The sequence below is a fragment of the Somniosus microcephalus genome, chromosome 7 (assembly GCF_052327205.1).
Source record: "Somniosus microcephalus isolate GS21.2 chromosome 7, FLI_Smic_1.0, whole genome shotgun sequence".
Classification (NCBI taxonomy): Eukaryota; Metazoa; Chordata; class Chondrichthyes; order Squaliformes; family Somniosidae; genus Somniosus; species Somniosus microcephalus.
This window is the reverse complement of record NC_140993.1, coordinates 274,928,419-274,950,583: the sequence shown is the minus strand read 5'-3', so window position 1 is coordinate 274,950,583 and position 22,165 is coordinate 274,928,419. Positions and strand designations below refer to the sequence as shown.

General features: G+C 44.1%; 1 protein-coding gene across 24 annotated transcripts in view; it reads left to right on the top strand.

Moving 5' to 3' along the window:
- LOC147115349 (cAMP-regulated phosphoprotein 21-like) overlaps positions 1–22,165 on the top strand; it is a 789,554-nt gene that overhangs the window by 696,000 nt on the left and 71,389 nt on the right. For 19 of the 24 annotated variants that reach the window (XM_085993832.1, XM_085993820.1, XM_085993830.1 and 16 more), the window contains 4 exons: positions 3,215–3,442; positions 7,258–7,415; positions 7,999–8,103; positions 9,317–9,565. In XM_085993832.1, coding sequence (XP_085849958.1) covers positions 3,215–3,442; positions 7,258–7,415; positions 7,999–8,103; positions 9,317–9,565 — 740 coding nt within the window. The remainder of the gene's footprint in view (positions 1–3,214; positions 3,443–7,257; positions 7,416–7,998; positions 8,104–9,316; positions 9,566–22,165) is intronic. The other 5 variants (XM_085993841.1, XM_085993838.1, XM_085993837.1 and 2 more) reach the window with 3 other exon arrangements.

The window sequence follows — 22,165 nt, the reverse complement described above, 5'->3', positions numbered from 1 at the left end:
ACACTTGGCCGGGTTGATTATGAGGCCATGTTGGCTGAGGCGCCGAAAGAGGGTGCGGAGATGGCAGACGTGTTCCTCTTTGGTAGAGCTGGCTATCAGGATGTCATCAAGGTAGACAAATAAAAAGGGAAGATCCCGCAGGACCGAGTCCATTAGTCGTTGAAAAGCCTGTGTGGCGTTCTTGAGCCCAAATGGCATCCGTAGAAACTCGAACAGTCCAAAGGGAGTGATGACAGCCGTTTTCTGGACGTCCTGCGGGTGTACGGGAACTTGGTGGTAGCCACGGACGAGGTCGACCTTGGAGAAGATTGAGTTTCCCGCCAAATGGGCGGAGAAATCCTGTATATGCGGGATTGGGTACCGATCGGGAGTAGTGGCGTCATTAAGGCGTCGGTAGTCCCCGCATGGCCGCCATCCACCGCCGGGCTTCGGGACGATGTGGAGAGGCGAGGACCAGGGACTATTCGACCGGCGAATAATCCCCAGCCGTTACATCGTGGCAAACTCTGCCTTCGCAGCTGCGAGCTTGCCGGGTTCCAGGCGCCGAGCTCGCGCGTAAACCGGAGAGCCAGTCGTAGTAATGTGGTGTTCGACACCATGCTTAGTGGCCGAGGAGGAGAAAGTGGGCTTGGTCAGCTCTGGGAATTCACCTAATAGGCGAGTGAACTCGTCTGGCGAGGACAACGCGCAGGAGACAGTGTGCGACGTTGCGGAACTGCGGAAGCAAGGGATGGAGTGGAAGGTGGCCGCGTTGACCAATCGACGATTTCTTACATCCACCAGGAAGCTGTTGGCGCATAAGAAATCCGCACCGAGGATGGTTTGCGAAACCTTGGCTGTAATAAATTCCCACTGAAACCGCTGCCCGCCGAAGCACACCTGGACCCACCGTTTGCCAAAGGAACGAATGGCCCCGCCATTAGCTGCCACGAGGGAGAGGCCGTGCATTCCAGACTGAATATCGAGTGCTGAGGCAGGAAGGATGCTACACTGCGCCCCGGTGTCGCATAAAAAGCGCCGACCTGAGAGGGAATCTGTAATGTAGAGGAGCTTCCCAGAATTTCGAATCGCCATCGCGGCCGCGGAACGTCCCTCAGACTCGGTCCTCCTTTTCTGGAGTTGCTGCTGGTGTTGATGTCGGTTTTTTTTCAGGCGCGAAACTGCAGGGAGGGCGGCAGCCTCTGGCTTTCGCACCGAAGCGGGCGTGGTAAAAGCACAAGCCGGGGGATGGAGGCGTCGGGGCGGCGTTCGCGGGGGAGGGGTGCCTCGTGGCGGTGCAGTTTTGCTGCGTGATCGCAATCTGTGGCTTCCGATCTGGCGAGGGCAGCCTGAACCTGCTCGGGTAGTTGACTCAGGAATAACTCCCGAAAGAGGAAACATTGTGGTTCTGAGCCAAGGAGCGTGAGCATCTGGCTCATTAACTCAGATGGCTTGGAATCGCCAAGCCCGGGCAAAGCGAGTAGCCGGCGGGCATGCTTCGCCTTCGTGAGCCCGAAGACCTGTATTAACCGCGCTTTAAGAGTATTATACTTGCTGTCAACCGGGTGGTTTTCGAGCAGGCTGATGATCTGTGAGGCCGTGGAGCTGTCGAGTGCGGAGACCACGTAAAGGTAACGGGTCTGATCCGCAACGATGTTTCGGAGATCGAATTGTGCTTCTGCTTGGACGAACCAGGAGGCCGCCTGTTGTTCCCAAAACTGTGGGAGCTTCAAAGCCACGGAGTTCGCTTCCATGTTTCATCGCGCTTCGCTTCTTCCGCGAAAATTGTTCACGAAAATTCGGGGTCACCACTGTAGGAATGGCTAGATTCTTAACTAAAGGACTGAGGTCGAGTCAGTCTATCAAACAAACGATGTTTAATACTAATCAACAGAGTTTAAAACGAAAACACAGGAGAACTACATTACAGGTCTGTACTCTTTGCTGGCTCCACGAGGACTGGCTAGGGCGGGTCCCCAGCCTGACGTCATCACGTTTTCCCGCCGCTGGAGGACCACGTGATCAACGTGATGACGTCATCGCGTTTGGTCTCATTCTTAAAGGGACCGCGCTATGTACATGTAATGATATGAACAAAGATACAGATTCATTCTGTAGCTAATAATTTGTTAAAGATAATTATGTACATTAGATCAGAGTCCCCCTGGTGGCTCCGCCACAAGAGAAGCCATTTTATTTCTCTATGTTTACTTTTAGATTTGACCCCGCGCCCCACCTCACACTCAACGTTTCCTGGCTGCTGGGGCAGATAAGCAGCATACTCACAGACTTTTGCCAGTCCTATTTATAAAAACGTGGTTTCTCATTGATTCAATTGAAGTTTGAGATTCTGTAACTGGAGCTGGGAGTGTTAGCCCTGAAACAAGAGTGCCGAGCAGTGCGTCTTCCTCCATTTTGTTTCTCTTCACCCATCGTGAAGTCTGTGACATCTTGACAGCTCCCCAGAGGCTTGGTTGAAATCAACCTGCACTGTCCTTACCTGATCCAATTTGCAAAGCCACTTGTATTCGTGCAATATTTTTTGTTTTATTTTGTTATTCCGGCAGTTTCTGGACTGGAGGGCACATATTACAGCTAGTTGTCAGCTTTTCCAATCTCAAACTTCAGTTAAGTCAACACGGAACCACGTTTTTTTGTCATTTTTATTAAATAGTAAATAAGATGCCGACTTCCTGTGCTTGTGTTTGTTGAACTGGTGTGTTTTTCAGCCGTGGGATACCAAATGGAATTGTTGTACGTGGCTTGCCAAATGTAATGATCAGCTCCCTGCACCATCTGGTGACTCTTCCTGCAACAGGAGCACGACACTGTAATCTTGTTCACTGTTTAAAAACCATTAAGATGTCTCTGCTGTCTATTGTAGAATGGAGAACTCGCACCTGAGGCTGTTCTATGTGATTGAATGGACAGAACACGCTTGTATTTCTAAGAGGTGAATTTCCTTGTGGCTTTTCCCGATCTGCTGGCGTAACTCGGGCAGAAACCTTGTTTACGCAAATAAGTGGTGTTTGCACCACCGTAAAGTCGGTGGAGCGAGAGAAGCCCCGAAAAAATTCACCTCCTCCGTTGCATTAAAAAATGTAGAAGAGAGCGAGGCTCTACCATTCGGTTTTGGGAAAATCTTCCACACTGCTAGGAAAGGAGCCATTAATACATGCACAGCAAGGTGTGTTTCTGACAAGTAAAGTTTTGACAACTATTTTGCATTTTCCAGGTTCAGAGTCTTCCAGTAGTGCAGGCTCCTCAGGTTCACTGTCACGGAACCATCAGCCATTGCAGAGTGCATCTGTTGTCCCAGCACCAGTCAGCTCTACGTGCTCAGTCTCCTACCCAGATGGTGGAATGGGTGGACAGGTGGCACCTACCAACACCAGCTACATTTTGCTTCCTTTGGAAGCTACAGGTATACCGCCTGGCAGTATTCTGTTAAACCCACACACAGGTTAGTGCAACTGTTACTACAGCTAAAGACTAATAAAAATCCAAGCAATATTACAGGGAATCTATAATTGTTCTTTTTCACAAGAGTGCAAAGAATAATCATATGCTTATTAACTAATAAAAAGCTATTTCTAAAAAACATGTAAATGTTTTTTATGTAGATATATACATGGGTGTATTAAACCCCTCTCTCTTTGGTTCTCATAAGAAAATGATAATTATGGATGCTCCTTTGGTATGTCTCGTATTAGAGTTGAGTTTTTGCAATATCTCTGACCTTTTCATTGAGTGTGGCGACGTGGAGGAAAGGAGAATAGGAAAAGGCTGCTGCTGCTGGAATTAAACACTTACAGAGCTTAAAGGGCTAGGTAACCTCCCAAACAAACAAAAACATGCTCCAATGAAGATGCCATAATAAACCAATTGGAACTAGCAACTGACTGGCCTGTTATTCACTTAAGTTCCTGCTGTGGCCATTTAAATGTTCTTCTACATTTTGCAACCCCTAGCAATGCTGGGTGTCTGTTGTATACAGGTATGAATTACATCCAGTATTGCTGCGGCCTATGACGTCAAATCCTAGTGATTGCCTCACAATATACCCGCCCATATTCGGTTGTGTACATCTGGCAGAAGATATGCCGGAAGATTGAGGTGGTTGCGCAACTGGGCAGGGATCGAGCAGCACTCAATCCAATTTTCTGCCTTCACCCCTTGCCCCAGTACAGCCAGAAAATAGGCAAAAATAAAGGAAATACCTGCCATCATAATCCAGGAGAACCCTTGAGCTTCTAGTGTGAGTGGCCCATTGCAACTGACTGTGCAGGTGTCAGCATCAATTCCCGAACGTCCTTCACTTATCTAGAATATATTAAAAATCTTGCATTTATGCACTCTTCCTGTCTACAAGACCTTACTTACTGATGTCACATTTTTGTCACTTCTGTGTCAGCTTTTTCCCATTATAGTTTTCTATATCCACATATATTATAGAAGCTTCCTATGTAAACATGTCATATTATAATTACACCCTCCTGCCAGCAGTGGCAGTGTAGTGTCTCAGTTTTACATCTTCCACCCCCTCAGAGGAACTCCCATGCTCCAACCAACACTGTTTCCCAAATTGCCACAGGTTTTGCAATTTAACTATAGAAGAACATCAAAGTATTACATGAAAAGGAAGGCAAAATGTATGACTTTGAAATGAAGACTGAATTTTGTCTGTGCACATTGGTGCAATTATCCACAACCCAAAGTTATATTTGACTCCCGATCCTGAATCAGAACACCAAGTTCTGTTAGTATCAGCAACTTCAGATATCTGCAAATTAATGGGAACATGTATTTAAACTTTACATGTGGCTTCCAAGGCTTCATGGTATGCACTTGCGTGACCTATGAAGACGAAAGTTCAAACACCCCCGGCCTAGGGAGACCAGAGAAGAACAAAAGCTGCAGACAAGAAAATAAAAGGAGTTATTAGTGTGATACATTGATTTTTGTATATGTATATATGTGCATTGTAGCAAGAATGCTGAAAACTATTTCTTTCCACAATGGAAAAACTGACGACCAAAAATTATTTGAATCTCCCAAGTACCTTTCTGGGATTAATTATGTGGCATCACAGTTGTACCGGCACCTAAATATCCAGAAATCTCACTTAACTGGCAAAATTCAGGAGTAGGTTCAGGTAAGTTTTACTATATATTAGTGACCGTGTAACCGGGGTTCCTGGATCAATGGCCGTGTAACTGGGGTTCCTGCACCTGTGGCCGTGTAACCGGGGTTCCTGGATCAATGGCCATGTAACCGGGGTTCCTGGATCAATGGCCATGTAACTGGGGTTCCTGCACCTGTGGCCGTGTAACCGGGGTTCCTGCACCTGTGGCCGTGTAACCGGGGTTCCTGCACCTGTGGCCGTGTAACCGGGGTTCCTGGCTCTGTGGCCGTGTAACCGGGGTTCCTGCACCTGTGGCCGTGTAACTGGGGTTCCTGGATCTGTGGCCGTGTAACCGGGGTTCCTGCACCTGTGGCCGTGTAACTGGGGTTCCTGGATCTGTGGCCGTGTAACCGGGGTTCCTGCACCTGTGGCCGTGTAACCGGGGTTCCTGCACCTGTGGCCGTGCAACAGGGACTCCTGGATCTGTGGCCGTGTAACCAGGACTCCTGCACAAGTGCCGTGTAACCGGGGCTCCTGCACCTGTGGCCGTGTACAGGGCTCTCGTACCTTAGTAAGTATACCTCTCTGTAATCCGGACTTTTTGATCAACCGGCACCACGCCGGTCCCGTTGGTGCCGGATAAAAAAGAGTTTCCTGTATTTGAGATTTACAACTGCTCAAAATAAAATTTTGTTCTTTGAAAATATCTTTATACGCTAGATTGAATCTTATCACATTTCTCATAATATGCCATATATTCCGATCCCTACGGGTGTGTACGCGCTGTGTACACACCCGTAGGGACATCGGAAATGCTGGTTTCAGGCATGCACTGAAAACCGGCATTTCCGATCTGTGAAGAATGCTCTCGACAGATCCTCCACCTGCCCTGGAGAAGGGCCTCTGCGGGGGGAGAGTTCCGCTTTCTGGAGCACCTCCACCCGCAGAAAACCCTTAGAAATCTTACGCCTGGTAAAAGCAGCTTAAGACCTTAAGAAAGATTTGAAAAAAGTTAAAAAAAAGTTCACTCATTTATCATTTAAAAATACTTTTTTTTAAAAAGTTTATTTTTAGCCCCATAAAAAACTTCAATTTTTTTCAAAAAATTAAATTTTTGTTTAAAATATTTAATTTATTGTAATTTCAATTAATTTTAAAAATTTGATTTTTAAAAAATTTATTTAATGTTTTGCAGTGTTTTTGGGGTGATCTCCATTCATATATTTGACGGGTCTATCTGTCAAGTGTATGAAGGGAGATTCCCTTCTTTGATTGGCTCCCCATGGCCCACGTGATCCCAGGGACGCTTGCGAACTGCCTGCGCCCTGGGATACGTGGGCCCTGCGCATTTCGAGTTGGAGAGGCCCAGGAGCGGAAGTATACGCACTTCGGGAGCCCTCAGGTAAGTCCGTAGATTTTTTCCAGATCGGAGGCCTCCGCACGCAGGAAGCCTCCGATCGGAAAATACGGCCCATTATGTTTTAATAATAGCAGTAGCCACCTTTCATGCAAGAGCTTTGCTGTTTCTCCGCTGGGCTGTTGGAAGAAGCGTCTTGCGGTGATTGAGTGTGGGAGGGAAGGAAAAGCTGTCAGATTTGTTGTACCACATAAAATGGCTCTTCTGTCAAGCGATATGGAGTGACAGATAGTTGTGGCACTATTGAAGCATGATAACTGAAAGTTTAAGATATGAATATGATGGTGCATCATATTTTGTCTCGGTACAGGACTGTAAATAGTGTAAATTTACAGTGAAGAACTGCACTCGAAGGTCAGGAATAGACCTTAAAACGCTAGCGTTGATTCTGCATCTTGCAATCCCTTCCGTTGTAGCTGCCCGCTGGGAGCTCAGGAGCACTAGACTTACCCTAGAGTTCATTATTGGTCACTATTTTATAATTGAATTGAAATATGGGCTGTTTTGTCATGTGGACTTCTGTTAGAAGCTTAATTCTGATTTTCATCACTCATCTCCAAATTTGCATATGTTTAAGAAGAGAAGAAATATGTCATTTTTATAGTAGAGCATGTGGAATGATAGATCTATACAGTATGAATTTCTGTACATTTTATTGTGTGTACTTCCAAAGAAAATGTTTAAATTACACCGATTCTTTGTGTTGGACTTATTGACTTTGCTGCGTCTGTTGCAGGTCAACCCTTCGTGAATCCTGATGGCACACCCGCGATTTACAATCCTCCTGGTGGCCCGCAGTCAATTAGAAGTCAGCTTCCTGGACAGGCTCAACAGCAGTCTGCTTCACAGCAGCAACAGCAGCAGCAGCAGATGCCTGGTCATCTGGTACCACAGGTGAGCCAGACACTTTGTATATACCTACTAAATTAACCAAGTGTACATTGTTTACCACACCCACATCCTTCAAACAGGAGATTCCTTATTTTGACACGACTTTCAAATGCAGAGTAACAGTGTGGTGAAAATCATGTTTTCAAACAAACTAGCAATATCTTGTGCACACCAGAATCACATTTGTTTGGCTATCTGTGATAATTCAGGGCCTATTTTGTTTACTACACTATTCCATCTGAACCAAATTCAATTAAAATTTAATGTTTTGAATCAGGCTTTGTTTTTTTGTTCTTTTTCTTCTTTAATCTCTTTAGGCTTTCTTGCTCTAAATCAAACTACAGAGCTTTGCTCTGTCACTAAATAGTAACCAGAGTGTTTGAGGACTTGTATCATTGTTGAAATATGTGGCATGTATAATAATGCAAACTAATAAACATAACGCGCTATCACTTCTTAATATCTTAACACTTGCGTTTGTGATTTCTTGTTTCCTTTGATTTCCTTGCTTGTCAAATTTCTATTCTTTGTATATCTCTGAATTGTATCTCCTATATCTGACTTTGGTGATTAATTCTCTTCTCAGCCTGTGCAGGCTATGCAGCCTTCTTCCCAGTCTGTCCAGTATCCAGCGGTTTCTTATCCTCCCCAGCATCTACTGCCAGTTTCACCAACGCAGCAGTTTCCTGTGGTACTTAATCAGAGTTTTATTTTATCCCTTTTACACAGTAATTCTAATATTTGCAACGTGTGTATAAATGTAACTGCAGTATGTTTTTGTGTGCTTTGCTTCACTTTCAGTGGTGATTGTTCACTGCATTAACTGTAGTTGGCAGTTCATGGCTGAGGGTAAATCTGTATTACTTGTTGAAATATTTGTACACTGTGTGTGAGAAACCTGTTTGACTCTGTGTTGAGGTTAAAGCAGGAAAGTGATATTTACAGTAGTCAGATACAACAATTTGGCAGTTTTCACTTGCAAAACTTCCATGTCAGTAAAATGACGTATATATTTTTCACATTCAGTGCATGGTTAGTTTCACTGAATTGTGATGGCAGACAATGGAAATTTGTGACATTTTAATATTTTTTAAACAAAATGAGTTTTATATATTACTCTAGCCACTAAATATGTATAGAAAACTCAACACATTTTCCTTGTATGCCTATCAACTGAAAAATTTGAGTTCAACGACATAGACTTGACATCGCGTTTGAAGATTAGACTTGTGCACCCCACATGACTCTATGGGGTAGATTTTGACTTTATGTGATCGTGTAAAACGGGCGATACTGAGTCATCCGCCCATTTTACATCTCTTCCCAATTTGTACTTCCATTGGCTTCAATGTAAATAAAAATCGTGAGAGATGTAAAATAGGCTGCTGACCCACTTTACACTATTACACAAAGTCAAGATCTACCCCTGTGAGTTTGTCAAGTGTGTAGACCACCCATACAGAGTTAAAAGGTCCAAGATTTGATCTGTGGTCTGTGCTGAGGCAGTGGCAGGGACATTACAATTGGCCTTAGTGGCCCTGGGTTAAAGAAGAGCAAATCAGTCATGGTTCCCTCCTCTGATCACTATCCAGCGACCCCGATGGAAGAATGTGTGTTTTTGTGTGTGAATAGACATCAGATCAGGACAGAATTAGGCTTGGAAGATTAGTTACTAAATTCAGAACTTTTTTCATTGTTACGTTTTTATAGTGGTTAATAACCTTGACATGGAGCCAAACACAGCATGATTTACTGTGAATGTGTGTCCTGTCTTGTGGTGTCTTGGTGGTGATGCTTGTGTTGCACGTAATACATTTTATCATCGAAGGATTTTCTTTTAATATTACACTCGGATGTATTATTCAGCAACCAATAGTGATTATTTTTTGTTGTCTGCATCACAGCGAGAAGACTTGGCTTCCCAGTTTAACCAGATGAGCTTAAGCCGACAGTCATCAGGAGATGCCCCTGAGCAACCTTCTGGTTCTGTCTATCCATCACCCATCTTGCCTCAGCCACCCCAACAAACTAGCTACGTCATGGCATCGCCAAGTCAACAGCTGCCCCCGGGAAGTTTTACTGGATCTGGACAGCCCATGTCTCAACAAGTGCTACAGCCGCCACAAGGATATGTACAACAGCCACCTGCGCAGGTATGCTTATGGAGGGAGTCACAGCACGCAGGGAGGTTCTCTTCCCTTCCAATGGGCGAAGAGACCTCCCCAGGAGACTAACGCAACCTGGTTACCCATTGCACAAGAGGGCACAAGCAGGGATGTGGTCAGGAGGACCAGGCTGCAGTGGCGCAAACCTTTCAATCATCTCAGTAGATCACAAAACGTTACTGCCAAGCCACACTCAACCTCATCCTGCTGTGCCACTCAACACATCCCCATCATTCTGCCTTCCCTACCCTACTCCTGCACATCTTTACTCACACCAACTTACCTTGCACCTCCACCCATCCCTCTCTCTCTACATTATCACATCCCCATCTCACTAGCCACCCTTCACACTCATCCTCATCCTAGTCCAATCATACCAACTAACTACACACAAGGGTAGGCACTTGTGTGTTTTAGCCAACGTTCATGTGAAGTTTCTGTTAATGTGGTGTCAAACATTGAAACCTTTATTTTCAACACTTTGCGTCCTTGGACAGATTTGCGTGCACCTTTGGAAGTGGCTTAGTGAGTTACAGTAAATGGTGAGACGTAACAGTATGCCCCGCAATGGTCAGGAGTGTGAAAGGAATGGCTTGGGCATTGTAGGGGTGCTTTATGGTGTTAGTGTGGGGTGGTGCCAACCTGGTGCATCATGTGGCAGCCAAGTGAAGTGAAGTAAATCTGGCCATTGTGAGGCCATCCCTGGCCTCTTGGGCAGCAATGTGGTTGGATGCTGATGCCCTCTGTCCTGTGCAGCATCAGTTGATTGCAGAGAAGGTTTGTGTTGTTGTTGGTGCTGCTGGTGTTGGGGCTGATTGTGGTGGAATTCTGAGGACCAATGTGAGATAGTTTCAAGGGCACCAATGCTAATGTAATAGATGGCAGATGAACTTGAGATGACAGAAGCGATCTGTCAATGGTGAGAGAGGTTGTTCCAATGAGGTGACACTGGATAGAGAGTTTACTCCAAACACTTGCAACCTGCATAAAGCTCAATCTGTCTTCCAAATGTAGTAAGAAATAACTTCTGAGCTTGGAAGGAGAACAGCTGTGAGATGGGAGCTTTTATAGCACATTTGCAGCTATCGATCCCATGGTCATACAATTCCCGACCTCCTTACCTAACATGATCACCAAGCAGCGTGGACCCCATGGGCGACCTCCTAAAATGGTAAGGTGAGCTCAAAATACTTTTTAATGGGCTGTTAACAAGGTCATAATGACCTGAATTGCCCCCCACCCCGGCCGCTGCATGTCGGGTCTGTTCAGCCCTGACAGACCCGACATCTGGGAAAGTCGCGTGGCGGAGGGTTGACAGCGGGTTCCCGACCAGCTGTCAAAACATTTTTTTACCCACCTGCCCCACCACCGAACCTGCCTGCTGACACCCCGAATAAAACCCGCCGTAATTTTTAACCAAGGGTGGATTCAAGTGCTGGCAGGTAGGGGGTAATGTGTGATGCTGCATGGGAACGGGCTGAAAAATATAAAAGGAAAATAAAACGTACAAAGTATGGGGGAGAAGGAGAACCACTGTGTGGAACGGTAGAAGGAGAAACAGGAAACACATTTTTTAGGTTTAAAGATTTCATCATCAAGTGCAACATTTTCCCCCCTCAACTTCAAAACTGGCCTATGTTTCACACCCAGGGCTTAAATGAGATTTGAATCAGTTCAGGAGTATGGAATTTGTCTTGCTTATTTACAAAATGGATAGAGGAGGAGCTGTGTTCAAAGCCAGCATCATTTGCACTAAATTGACAATTTTGTTCAGAGATGAGCCAGAGGATGAGTGGTGCGAGAAATTGAAAACTGTTCCACTGCTCTTATAGTGGGGTGTTCTTCTGAGTCTGGGGGTTCAGGTGTTTCAGGCAGAGTAAAGGACATTTTACTCTGTATCTGGCTGTGCTATACCTGGCCTGAGAGTGTTTGATGCTGACACTGGGTATCCAGCACTAGCATCTATCACCTTGTTGAACATAAAGGTCACAGGAAAAGTTTTAAGAACTAAATGGATGTGGATTTATCCAATTCCAAATTCATTCCTGGTATTGTAACTAAACTTAGTGATTCACAAGTTACTATTGGCCATGAAGAGAATCTATTTTCATACAAATGCCTCTTTTTTTTGTTTGTAACTGTATTTATAATGCAGTGAACCAGACAGAAGGATGCTGAGACTATTTCCGCTCCAGGTGCCCCGCAGTTCACTGAAACAAACCTGCTGCAAAGCATTCCTGTAGAAAATCATCAGAAGATTATTGTCAAATTAGCTCTTCTAAGGAATGATTTTACAGCTTACTATTTTATTTTCCCTTCTATCCCTTTTTTAAAATGTGTTTTCTTCCCTCTTTGGTTCCATTGAACCTTCCCTGGTTAAAAGGCCGGGTAAGAGACCTGGGGGGAGAAATTGGGTGAGTAGCGCCACCTGTTAGCGCCTAAAGAGGCAGTCAGTGGCTGTAGCGCCACTGGCTGCGTCTCCGGCGATATTCAGTAGGGGCGCTAATGGTGGCGTTAGGCATTTGTGCTGCGCCGCCACCGATGACGTCATCGGTGTGCGCAGCGCCCCATTCGCGATATTTGGTAGCGAACGCCGCAGTTGCGCCGCTCGCTACCCGCGCCCGGTTCACGGGGCCTTACTGTGCCGGCAGCGGCGCAAGTTAAGGTGGAGGTGCGGGGCGGCCGCTTTTCCGGCGGCCGCCTGCCAGCACCTCCGTCCCCGGCCTCCTAACCCCCCCGCCACCACCCCCCCCCCCCGCGGCATTGCCGGCTGTTTCCCGAGAGCCCGGCACTTCTCCTTGGTGCCGGGCTCATTTGCCGGCACTCGCAATCGGGGATCGCGCTGTTGCAGGCACCTCCCGTATAACAGTGGGAGGAAGGCCTGCAGTACCGCAGCATGTTGTGCCGCAGCGTGTGGCGCTGCGGCACGTTGCGCTGCGATAATCAGTTTCAGCGCCCTAAGAGGGACGCGGAGTGCCTCGAGCCTCGCCCCGTGTCCCTCGAAGGGCAATGAAACTGAATATCTGGCAATCGGTATCACTCCGATCGCTGCGCTAAATCCTGTGCTCCGCCGACTTTTACGCCACTTTGGCGCCCCAACCCAATTTCTAGGCCCTGTTTCCTAATTCCTGCCAAGATTACTCCCTTATCGGCTGCTAGAAGGTGCTTGACAGCAATCCAAATAAATAATATAATAAATAATACTTGCATTTATATGATACTATATCACATCAAAATGCCTCAAAGTACATCACTAGTTTTGAAGTACAGTGATTGTTGTTATGTAAGAAAATAGTCACAGTATTTTAAAAGACTGTTGTCCATGGAGACTTGATTGCCAGTCTTTCTCCTTTCATTATGGGGAAATGTCCAGTGTCGGTTCAGCACCCTTCCCCTAATGTCCAGACTAGGAATTCGTCATCTGAGGCACTTTGGCTCTGTCCCATCGACCTACCGTTGAGCTTGTGTGCCACCACTCCACTTCTTTCAACAGTAGAAAGAAAGTCTTACAATTATATAGTGCCTCTAATGACCTCAGGACATCCCAAAATGCTTTACAGCCAATGAAGTACTTTTTGAAGTGTAGACAATAAAATCAATTGAATGAAAAAATTCCTAATGCTTAAAATTAGAGTTTATTTGCATGTGGGCTGTTAAGTACAATACAATAAAGACAAAAATAAAACAAAAAAACGTTATGCTATATGTGGGCTCATTTTAAAATAGTACAGGAAACTCTTTTTTATCCGGGACCGGCGAGGTGCCGGTTTATCAAAAAGTCCGGATTACAGAGAGGTATAGTTAAACGGTACGAGAGTTCCGTACACAGCAACAAATCCAGGCTTCCCTGTTGCATGGCAACAGGTGCAGGAACCCCGGCCACAGACCAAGCGTACCTGTTGCTTAGCAACAAGTGCAGGAACCCCATTACACAGCCACAGATCCAGGAACGGCCACTAATATGAAGTAAAGCTCACCTGAACCTACTCCTGAATTTTGCCGGTTAACAGAGATTTCCGGTTATTTAGGTGCCGGTAAATCGAGAGTTTCCTGTATAATGACAATCTGGAAGTTGGGCTATGTTTCACTTTGTCATTGACCCTGAGGAGAAATACTCGCCTTAATAACTAGGATTTCAATGTGTGGAATAAGTTTCCAGATAGAATAGTAGAGGCAAATATTCTTAGGAATCATTTAAGAAAAAATTAGATGTTCCAATAGGGGCACTTTAGGGTCTCTCTCTGGGTGGATGAATTAAGATGGCCAAATAGCCTTCCTCATCCATAACTATCTTGTGATTTAGCCTGATGTTGACTCAGGTTTAGCCCATATTTGCATCTAATTCAGTGGGAGATTACTCGTTCCTTCTGTTTATATTTGTTTATCTCCTCTGAGCTCGAATGGAAGCCCCCACATATCCATTGCTAAAGGAGCCTCAAAGATGCTCAGTTTCACGTTGAATTCCATGCACAACTTTTCCCATTAACGGTTCTTAGCTTATTATAGAGCCCAAACTCATTTAAAACTTGAATATTATTCCGATATCCGTGAGGCTTTTAACATCTTTCTCGCACTTCTTGACAAGATACAAGAAAAACTTGGGGGGAAAAATTCGGTATCGCCCCATTTGGGGCGCCGTTATCGGCTGTGCGCAAAGTTTAGCGCCTGGCGCTAATTATCGCCTCCGACAGCAAACTTGGCTTTTATCGCCCCTGGAGGTGATTGGAGCGCTAAATCAGGCGCTACACACCTGTCTTAAGGCGCAAAGGCCGAGGAGCAAGGCGCTACCTCAGAGCGCTGGCGAAGCAAGGAAGGGCAAATCAAAATAAACCGGCAAAGTGCTGCTCAGTACTCAAAACTCCTTCACACAGCGTTGAATCTCTCCAGAAGTCTCTCTCTCTCTCAGAATGCATGGTGCAAAAATGTCACCGACAAAAAAAGGCAGGAAGCGGTCGCCTTTAAATATCGCTCTCCCAGTCCCTTTTTGACAGCATAACGCTCCCCTCAACCTGTCGTTGCTAGCGGCAGGCGGTAAGGCAAGGGGCGCCACTCAATATCCAGTCCGGGGCGCTACCGGGGCATTGCGCACTCGACTGACGTCACAATCTGCCGGCGCAGGAGATCATGGCGGTAGTGTTTAGCGCCACCGCAAAATGTCTAGTTAACTTCGTGAGCGGCGCAAACATCGCCGCGCCCGGGCGCTAGTTGATTTGTGCCCTCTTAAGGCGCTAATGGGAGGTGCAAACAACTGAATTTTTCCCCCTTGGTGTCTGATGGTTAATCCTTCTTGTTCCCCTAACCTTCAAGTTACTTTTCTCTTTGAAACCTTCCTTATCTATTTTATTAATATTTTGGTCATTTCTCCTTTGAGCTTTCTCTCTCTTATTCCCCTAAGCTTTAAATATGCCACCTTGCACATTCTTTCATCGCCCTGCATCCACACTGTGTTGGAAGTGAAGACTCACCACACCATCGCCCGCTCTGTCATTCTTTTCCAGATCTTCAAAAGTGAAACTCCTTACCTCCCTTATTCTTCTCTTCATCAGAAATCTTAATATTTTAAGACACAAGCTTAGTGCCACCTAACTACTACCTCATCACCTCTCCTACTCAAAAGGAGGCGGCTATCCCAAGTTGGGTTTGTCCCATGGTGGGGTTTAGACATGGGGTGCTAGTCTTGTGTTCTGGTTGTGCTGGTCTTTTATAGGGGTGTTGACACATTCCTGGAGAGTTGTTCTCATTAAGTAGATCTCAAAGATAGGGGCATTAGTTGCCTGGATACTTTCTTATTTTCATACAGATGCAGGTCATCATATCTCTGGATTCCCACATATTCCATAGATGTTTTATTACTGTTTGTTGTGGGAGTGCTTGTGTTTCATCAGAGTTTGGGATTTCACCTATCTGCTGCTATTGAGAAGTGAACATTCATGTTTAATGTTTATATTATACAATGACCCAGAAATTCGGGTCGGGGGCTTCCCGCGGATGCAAGCCCCCGACCTGCACTTACCTTGCGCGCCGGCAGTTGAGCTCTAGGGCCCCATGGAATTCCGCTCCGGGGCCTGGTCCAGCTGCCGGCGCGCTGTGCTTGTGTGTCCCAGGGGCGTAGTTAGTGCGATGCGTCCCCTGGGATCACGTGAGCCATGGGCAGCCAATCGGGGGAGGGAAAAGCCCATTCATAAGATTGACAGGAAGACCTGTGAAAACTTATGAATACTACGGGCCCCAAAATAGCAGTAAACCTTCAAATAAATCTTTTTTTAAATCACACTTTTTAAATAAACTATAAATTACATTAAATAACTATTTTAAACAATAATTTAAAATTTTTGAAAAAAATAATTTTATAAAAAAACGGGGCTAAAAATAAACTTACCTTGCTTTAAAGTATTTAAAAATAATAAACCTGTGGAAAAAATGTTTTAATTTTAATTAATTGACCACTTACCTTGTAAAAAGCAGGCCTTACGCCTGCTTTTTAAATGTGTAAATCCTGCAGGCTTAACCTCGTGTGAAAACCTGTAAAAAAAAAACTAAGTTCAAAGCGCACGCGCAGCCTCCCCTGCGCGCGCGTTCGACCTCTGAACCCCTTTGTTCAGGGGATCGGAAGTGCCGGTTTCCCGCGCATGCTCAGTGCATGCAGGAAACCGGCATTTCCATTCGGCCTACGGGTGAGTACCCCGTGCGTACTCACCCGTGGAGAGCCCAATTTCTGGGCCAATATACATATACAGTACAATGGTTTGGGGGGGAATGGAGCAAAAAAAAGCAGAGTTGATATTATAATTGAACACTCCATAATTGCTGCACCATATTTATTTTCTAATTTCTGCTGAACCAATAGCAAAGATAAGCCAAGTTAATGGGGCCGGAGTCCTGCTTTCGGTGGGATAGCAATCCAGCGATGTTGTCAATCAGAAGGAAATAAAAATAGCGTGACAGTGAAAAGGCTACATTTACTGAGCTAGGAATTACTGCTGCAATAAATGAATGCACAGATTAGATATTTGAAGATTTTCATTTGTACTCGAAGCAGGTTTTCTTGCTGTTTTTAAGCTTGCTTGGGGGGTGGGAGGGGTTGTTTTTTGGGTTAGTTGCCAACAGATTTTAGATTTTAACTTGGTTATTTAATCTGTGCATCAGTTGCACCTGAAACAAAACCCTGGGATCAATCAAACACACACAAAAAATTGATTCTCAACTAACTCAAGCATATTGTGGTTTAAAAGTTAATACAGAAAACCGTCCTGAATGCGCTACACCTGGGGGAAATGGAAGATTTGCATACTGGATGTGTAATTCTTAATGCCAGTTTACTGAAGTAATGAACAATGCAAGTAAATTACTATTGAATTTGTTTTTGTGTTAATGGGATTTTTAACTGGATTAATGTGAAAGCGTTCTCAAAGGAAAACCAGAAAGTATTAACCATTTTGCTCTCACCAGTAAGAATCCTTTTAATTAGCTGCCAGGTTAGTGATATAAGTATCTGCATGAAGGTGATGGATCTGCCTATCACCCAGGATCTGCAGCATCCTCGTGTCAGCCACGGCTCACCCTCTGAGTCAGAAGGTTGTGGGTTCAAGTCCCACTCCAGAGACTTGACCACATAGTCCAGGTTCACCACATAATCCAGTGCAGTACTGGGGGAGTGCTGCACTCTAGGAGGTGCCGTCTTTCAGATGAGATGGTAAACCGAGGCCCCGTCTGCCCTCAGGTGGATGTAAAAGATCCCGTGGCACTATTCGAAGAAGAGCAGGGTGGACCTCCCTGGTGCCCTGGCCAATATCTATCTTTCAACCAACTTCACTAAAACAGATTATCTTGTCATTATCTTATTACTGTTTGTGGGACCTTGCTGTGTGCGAATTGGGTACCACATTACAACAGTGACTGCACTTCAAAGAAAAAGTACTTAATTGGCTGCAAAGCACTTTGGGATGTCCAAGGTCGTGAAAGATACTATATAAATGCAAGTTCTTTCTTTATAAATAAAAACAGCTTTTACTTTCTACAAAGTTAAGTATTTTCTATTTCAATGTTTAAAAAAATAAAGTTGATGGTATATTTCAAAGGCAATACTTCACTCATCCGTGCACTACATACTGGCAGCCCTAGATTCCACTCCGCATTCACCAACATCCTTCACATCCTCGGTGCTCACTCAGTGCAATGGCTGGATAACTGCATCTCACCCTCCTCCATGCCCTTCAGCCGGCCATTGAAAAATCTTAGGGTAAATCTTTTGAATGCGCACGCCCAACATGGAGCCTCTCCAGCCCAGAGCGCTTGTCAAAAAATCACTCACAATTTTCCATTATACTTTTGATGACATAAAATCGGAGACTGAGAGCACAATTTGCCCATATATACTCCTGGCAGGCAAGGTTCCACACTAGAAGTGCACAATTGGAAAACTTACCTTGTTTTTCTGGATTATTCAAAGGCACTGACCTAGAAATTCGATCACGCTGCACCTGTCTTTTGGGTGCTAAATGGGTGCATAAGCGTCCAATATGGTGAACAGGTGCTCAGTATTTTTGGGAGCAGTGTAAAATCAGTCAAACATAAAACAACACGTAAACACACATCTTTTCAATTAAATAAATATCGCTTGCTATGAATGGGAAAACACAAAAGTTGACATAAAATACATGTCACAATTGTGCAATGAGACAGGGTTAATTAATAACCTTGTAGGAAAGGAGCCTCTGGGGGGAAGAGTGATCATAATATGATAGAATTTTTATTGAGTTTGAGAGTGATTTAGTTAAGTCCGAAACTAGGATCTTAAATTTGAACAAAGCAAACTACGTAGATATGAGAGGTGAGTTCGCTAAGGTAGATTGAGAAACTAGATTAAAATATATGATGGTACATAAGCAATGGCAAAGATTTAAAGAAACAATTCATAATTCACAATGAATATACATTCCCTTAAGGAATAAAAGCACCATGGGAAATTTGGTCCAACCGTGGCAAAGGAGAAGCTAAAGATAGTATTAGATTAAAGGAAGAGACGTATAATGTTGCCAAAAAGAGTAGTAAGTCTGAGGATTAGGAGGATTTAAGAATTCAGCAAAGAATGACCAAGAAATTGATAGAGAGAAAAGAGAATATGAGAATAGCTAGCAAGAGACATAAAAACAGATTGCCAAAGCTTCTATAGGTATGTAAAAAAGAAGAGATTAGCGAAAGTAAACGTGGGTCCCTTACAGGCAGAGACAGGAGAAATTATAATGGGGAATAAGGAAATGGCAGAGACATTAAACAAATACTTTGTATCTGTCCTCAGTGGCGAACCAAGGATCGAGTGAGAATGAGGAACTTAAAGAAATTTGCATTAGTAAAGAAATAGTACTGGAGAAATTAATAGGACTAAAAGTCGACAAATCCCCTGGACCTGATGGCCTATATCCTAGGGTTTTAAAAGAGGTGGCTACAGAGATAGTGAATGCATTGGTTTTGATCTTCCAGAATTCCAGAACAGTCCTCACAGGTTGGAAGGAAGCAAATGTAACCCCGCTATTCAAAAAAGGAGGGAGAGAGAAAACAGGGAACTATAGACCAGTTAGCCTGACATAGGTAGTCGGGAAAATGCTAAAATCTATTACTAGGGACGTGGTAACAGGGCACTTAAAAAATCATATGATTGGGCAGAGTCAACACTGATTTATGAAAGGGAAATCGCGTTTGACAAATGTAATGGAATTTTTTGAAGTTGTGACTAGCAGGGTAGATGAGGGGGAAACCAGTGGATGTAGTGTATTTGGATTTTCAAAAAACATTTGATAAGTTGCCACACAAGAGATTATTACACAAATTTAGGGCTCATAGGATTGGGGGTAATATATTAGTGTGGATTGAGGATTGCTAACAGACAGAAAACAGAGAGTAGGAATAAACGGGTCATTTTCGTGTTGGCAGGTTGTAACTAGTGGGGTACCGCAAGGATCAGTGCTTGGGCCTCAGCTATTTACTATCTATATTAATGACTTAAATGAGGGGACTGAGTGTAATGTATTCAAGTTTGCTGACGATACAAAGTTAGGTGGGAAAGTAAGTTGTGAGAAGGATGCAAAGACACAGCAAAGGCGTATAGACAGGTTAAGTAAATGGGCAAGAACTTGACGGATGGAATATAATGTGGAAAAATAGAAAAGCAGAATATGTTTTAAATGATGAGAGATTGGGAAATGTTAGTATTCACTGGGACTTGGGTGTCCTTGTACATGATTCACAGAAAGTTAACATGCAGGCACAGCAAGCAATTAGTATGCAAAAGGTATGTTAGCCTTTATTACAAAAAGATTGGAGTAAAAGAGTAAAAAAAGCCTTACTGCAATTATATAGGACGTTGGAGACCACACCTGGAGTACTGTGTACAGTTTTAGTTTGCTTACCTAAGGAAGAAAAGGAAAGAAAGACTTGCATTTATGTAGCACCTTTCACAACCACCGGACGTCCCAAAGCGCTTTACAGCCAATGAAGTATTTTTGAAGTGTAGTCACTGTTGTAATGTGGGATATACTTGCCTTAGAGGGAGTGCAACGAAGCTTCAGTAGACTGATTCCTGGGATGGGGGATTGTCCTTTGAGGAGAGATTGAGTAGACTAGGCCTATATTCCCGAGAGTCTAGAAGAATGAGCAGTGATCTCATTGAAATGTGTAAAATTCTTAAGGGGCTTAGACAGGGTAGGTGCTGGGAGTCTAGAACACGGGGTCACAGTCTCAGAACAAGGGATTGGCCATTTAGGACTGAGATGAGGAGAAATTTCTTTACTGAAAGGGTTGTGAATCTTTGGAATTCTCTACCCCTGAGGGCTGAGGATGCTCAGTCATTGAGTATATTCAAAACAGAGAGCGATAGATTTGTGGATACTAAGAGAACCAAGGGATATGGGGATAGTACAGGAAGGTGGAGTTGAGGTAGAAGGTCAGTCATGATCTCACTGAATGTGGGAGCAGGCTCGAGTGGTCGAATGGCCGACTCCTGCTCCTATTTCTTATGTTCTTATAGTTCTCTGTTCAGATTAAAATCTTGTATAAGCGGACCTCGCTGTATGTCTCCTGTTTAATTAGTACTGGTCTGGAAGCACACAATCAAGTATTGGGTTATTTGCATTCATTAGTGCTAAACATATTTGAAATGATCTACGATAGCAAAATACTGCAGATGCTGGAAATCCAAAATAACAACAGAAAATGCTGGAAAAACTCAGCAGGCCAGGCAACATCCGTGGAGAGAGAAACAAAGTCAACGTTTCGGGTCAAAACCCTTCGTCAGGACTGGAAAAACACAGGAAATGAAACCGATTAAAAGGCCAGTTTGGGGGCTGGGAAATGGGGATGAAAGAACAAAAGAGAAGTGAAGAGACATTAAGAGGTATTAGAGACATTTTTGAAATGATCTAGTTTGGTTACCAATGAGTAGCTTGTAAAGAATCTATATATATAAAAGGATACTTCTGTCTGTCATTCCGTCTGTCTGTCTGTCTTGAATAAACTCAAAAGTTATAGAGCGTACCTACACGTGCGTTACATCGAAAGAAAGCTGACGATTCCAGAACCGTCATAAGCGTATTTACTTTTCGGTCGGACTAAAATTGTTCACGCGTTATGCAAAAAACCTTCAAAATTAAACTCATTATCTGCTAATTACCATTGATTGACTGACATCAAGGTCAACCAATCCTGTGCCGTCACGATTGACCAATCCTACAGTTCAGTTGCCTGATGGTTGGCCAATCACTGCGTCTGTGGGTGGGACTAATGCTTTTCAACTCAGGCATCGGGCAGCCATTGCTTCACTACTTCCAGCTCAAAATCTGCTAATCCAGCTTCGAAAAAGTTAGTATCTCTTTTAAAAATAATATCACATTTACCAAAAACGTTTTATAAGTACTTTCACTTTCATCTTTGAAGCTATTAAAAGGTAGAAATGTTGCCCGGCAGCAGATTCACAGAGGGACACAGAGACAGGCCCGAAAGCCTGGGACTCCATTTAAACCGCCCGGCCCAAAACAGCCCTGGCAAAGCCGGACTCCCCCAGCTAGTACTACATAAAGGTGGATATTCTAACATCTTAAATGTTTCAATCCCAAAGAGTAGTTGAAAGCTCAAATTTACAACTTCCTCTTGCTAGAGTTTTCTGCTAAGTTGATGTTGAAAATAGGACCACGAGATAGCATTCTCAATTAGAAATTGGTATATCTGTATGATTAAATGGTGCTGAAGCACTGTGCAAAATGTGCTCATTTGTCAGGATATGAGAACAAAAGTTGCAGTTGTTCGGTTTTCACAAGCAGTTCATCACAGCAGTACCCGTTAAATCCGATGTACATGTTTCTATACATAATAGTCATATCAGGCATGATGCTTCCCAGCAACTAATTAGCAACTGATTTATAGTTTGGTTTGTGTCATGCTGTAGGTTAAGCATCCCATAATGTACATCAAAAGAGCATCTTGACATTTATGTACAGTTAATAGTTGTACTGCATTGACAGCTTAATTTCTCATTACTCTGGTATACAAGCATCTATTGATTTATGGGCAATTCTAAAATATTCCTATACTACTGCA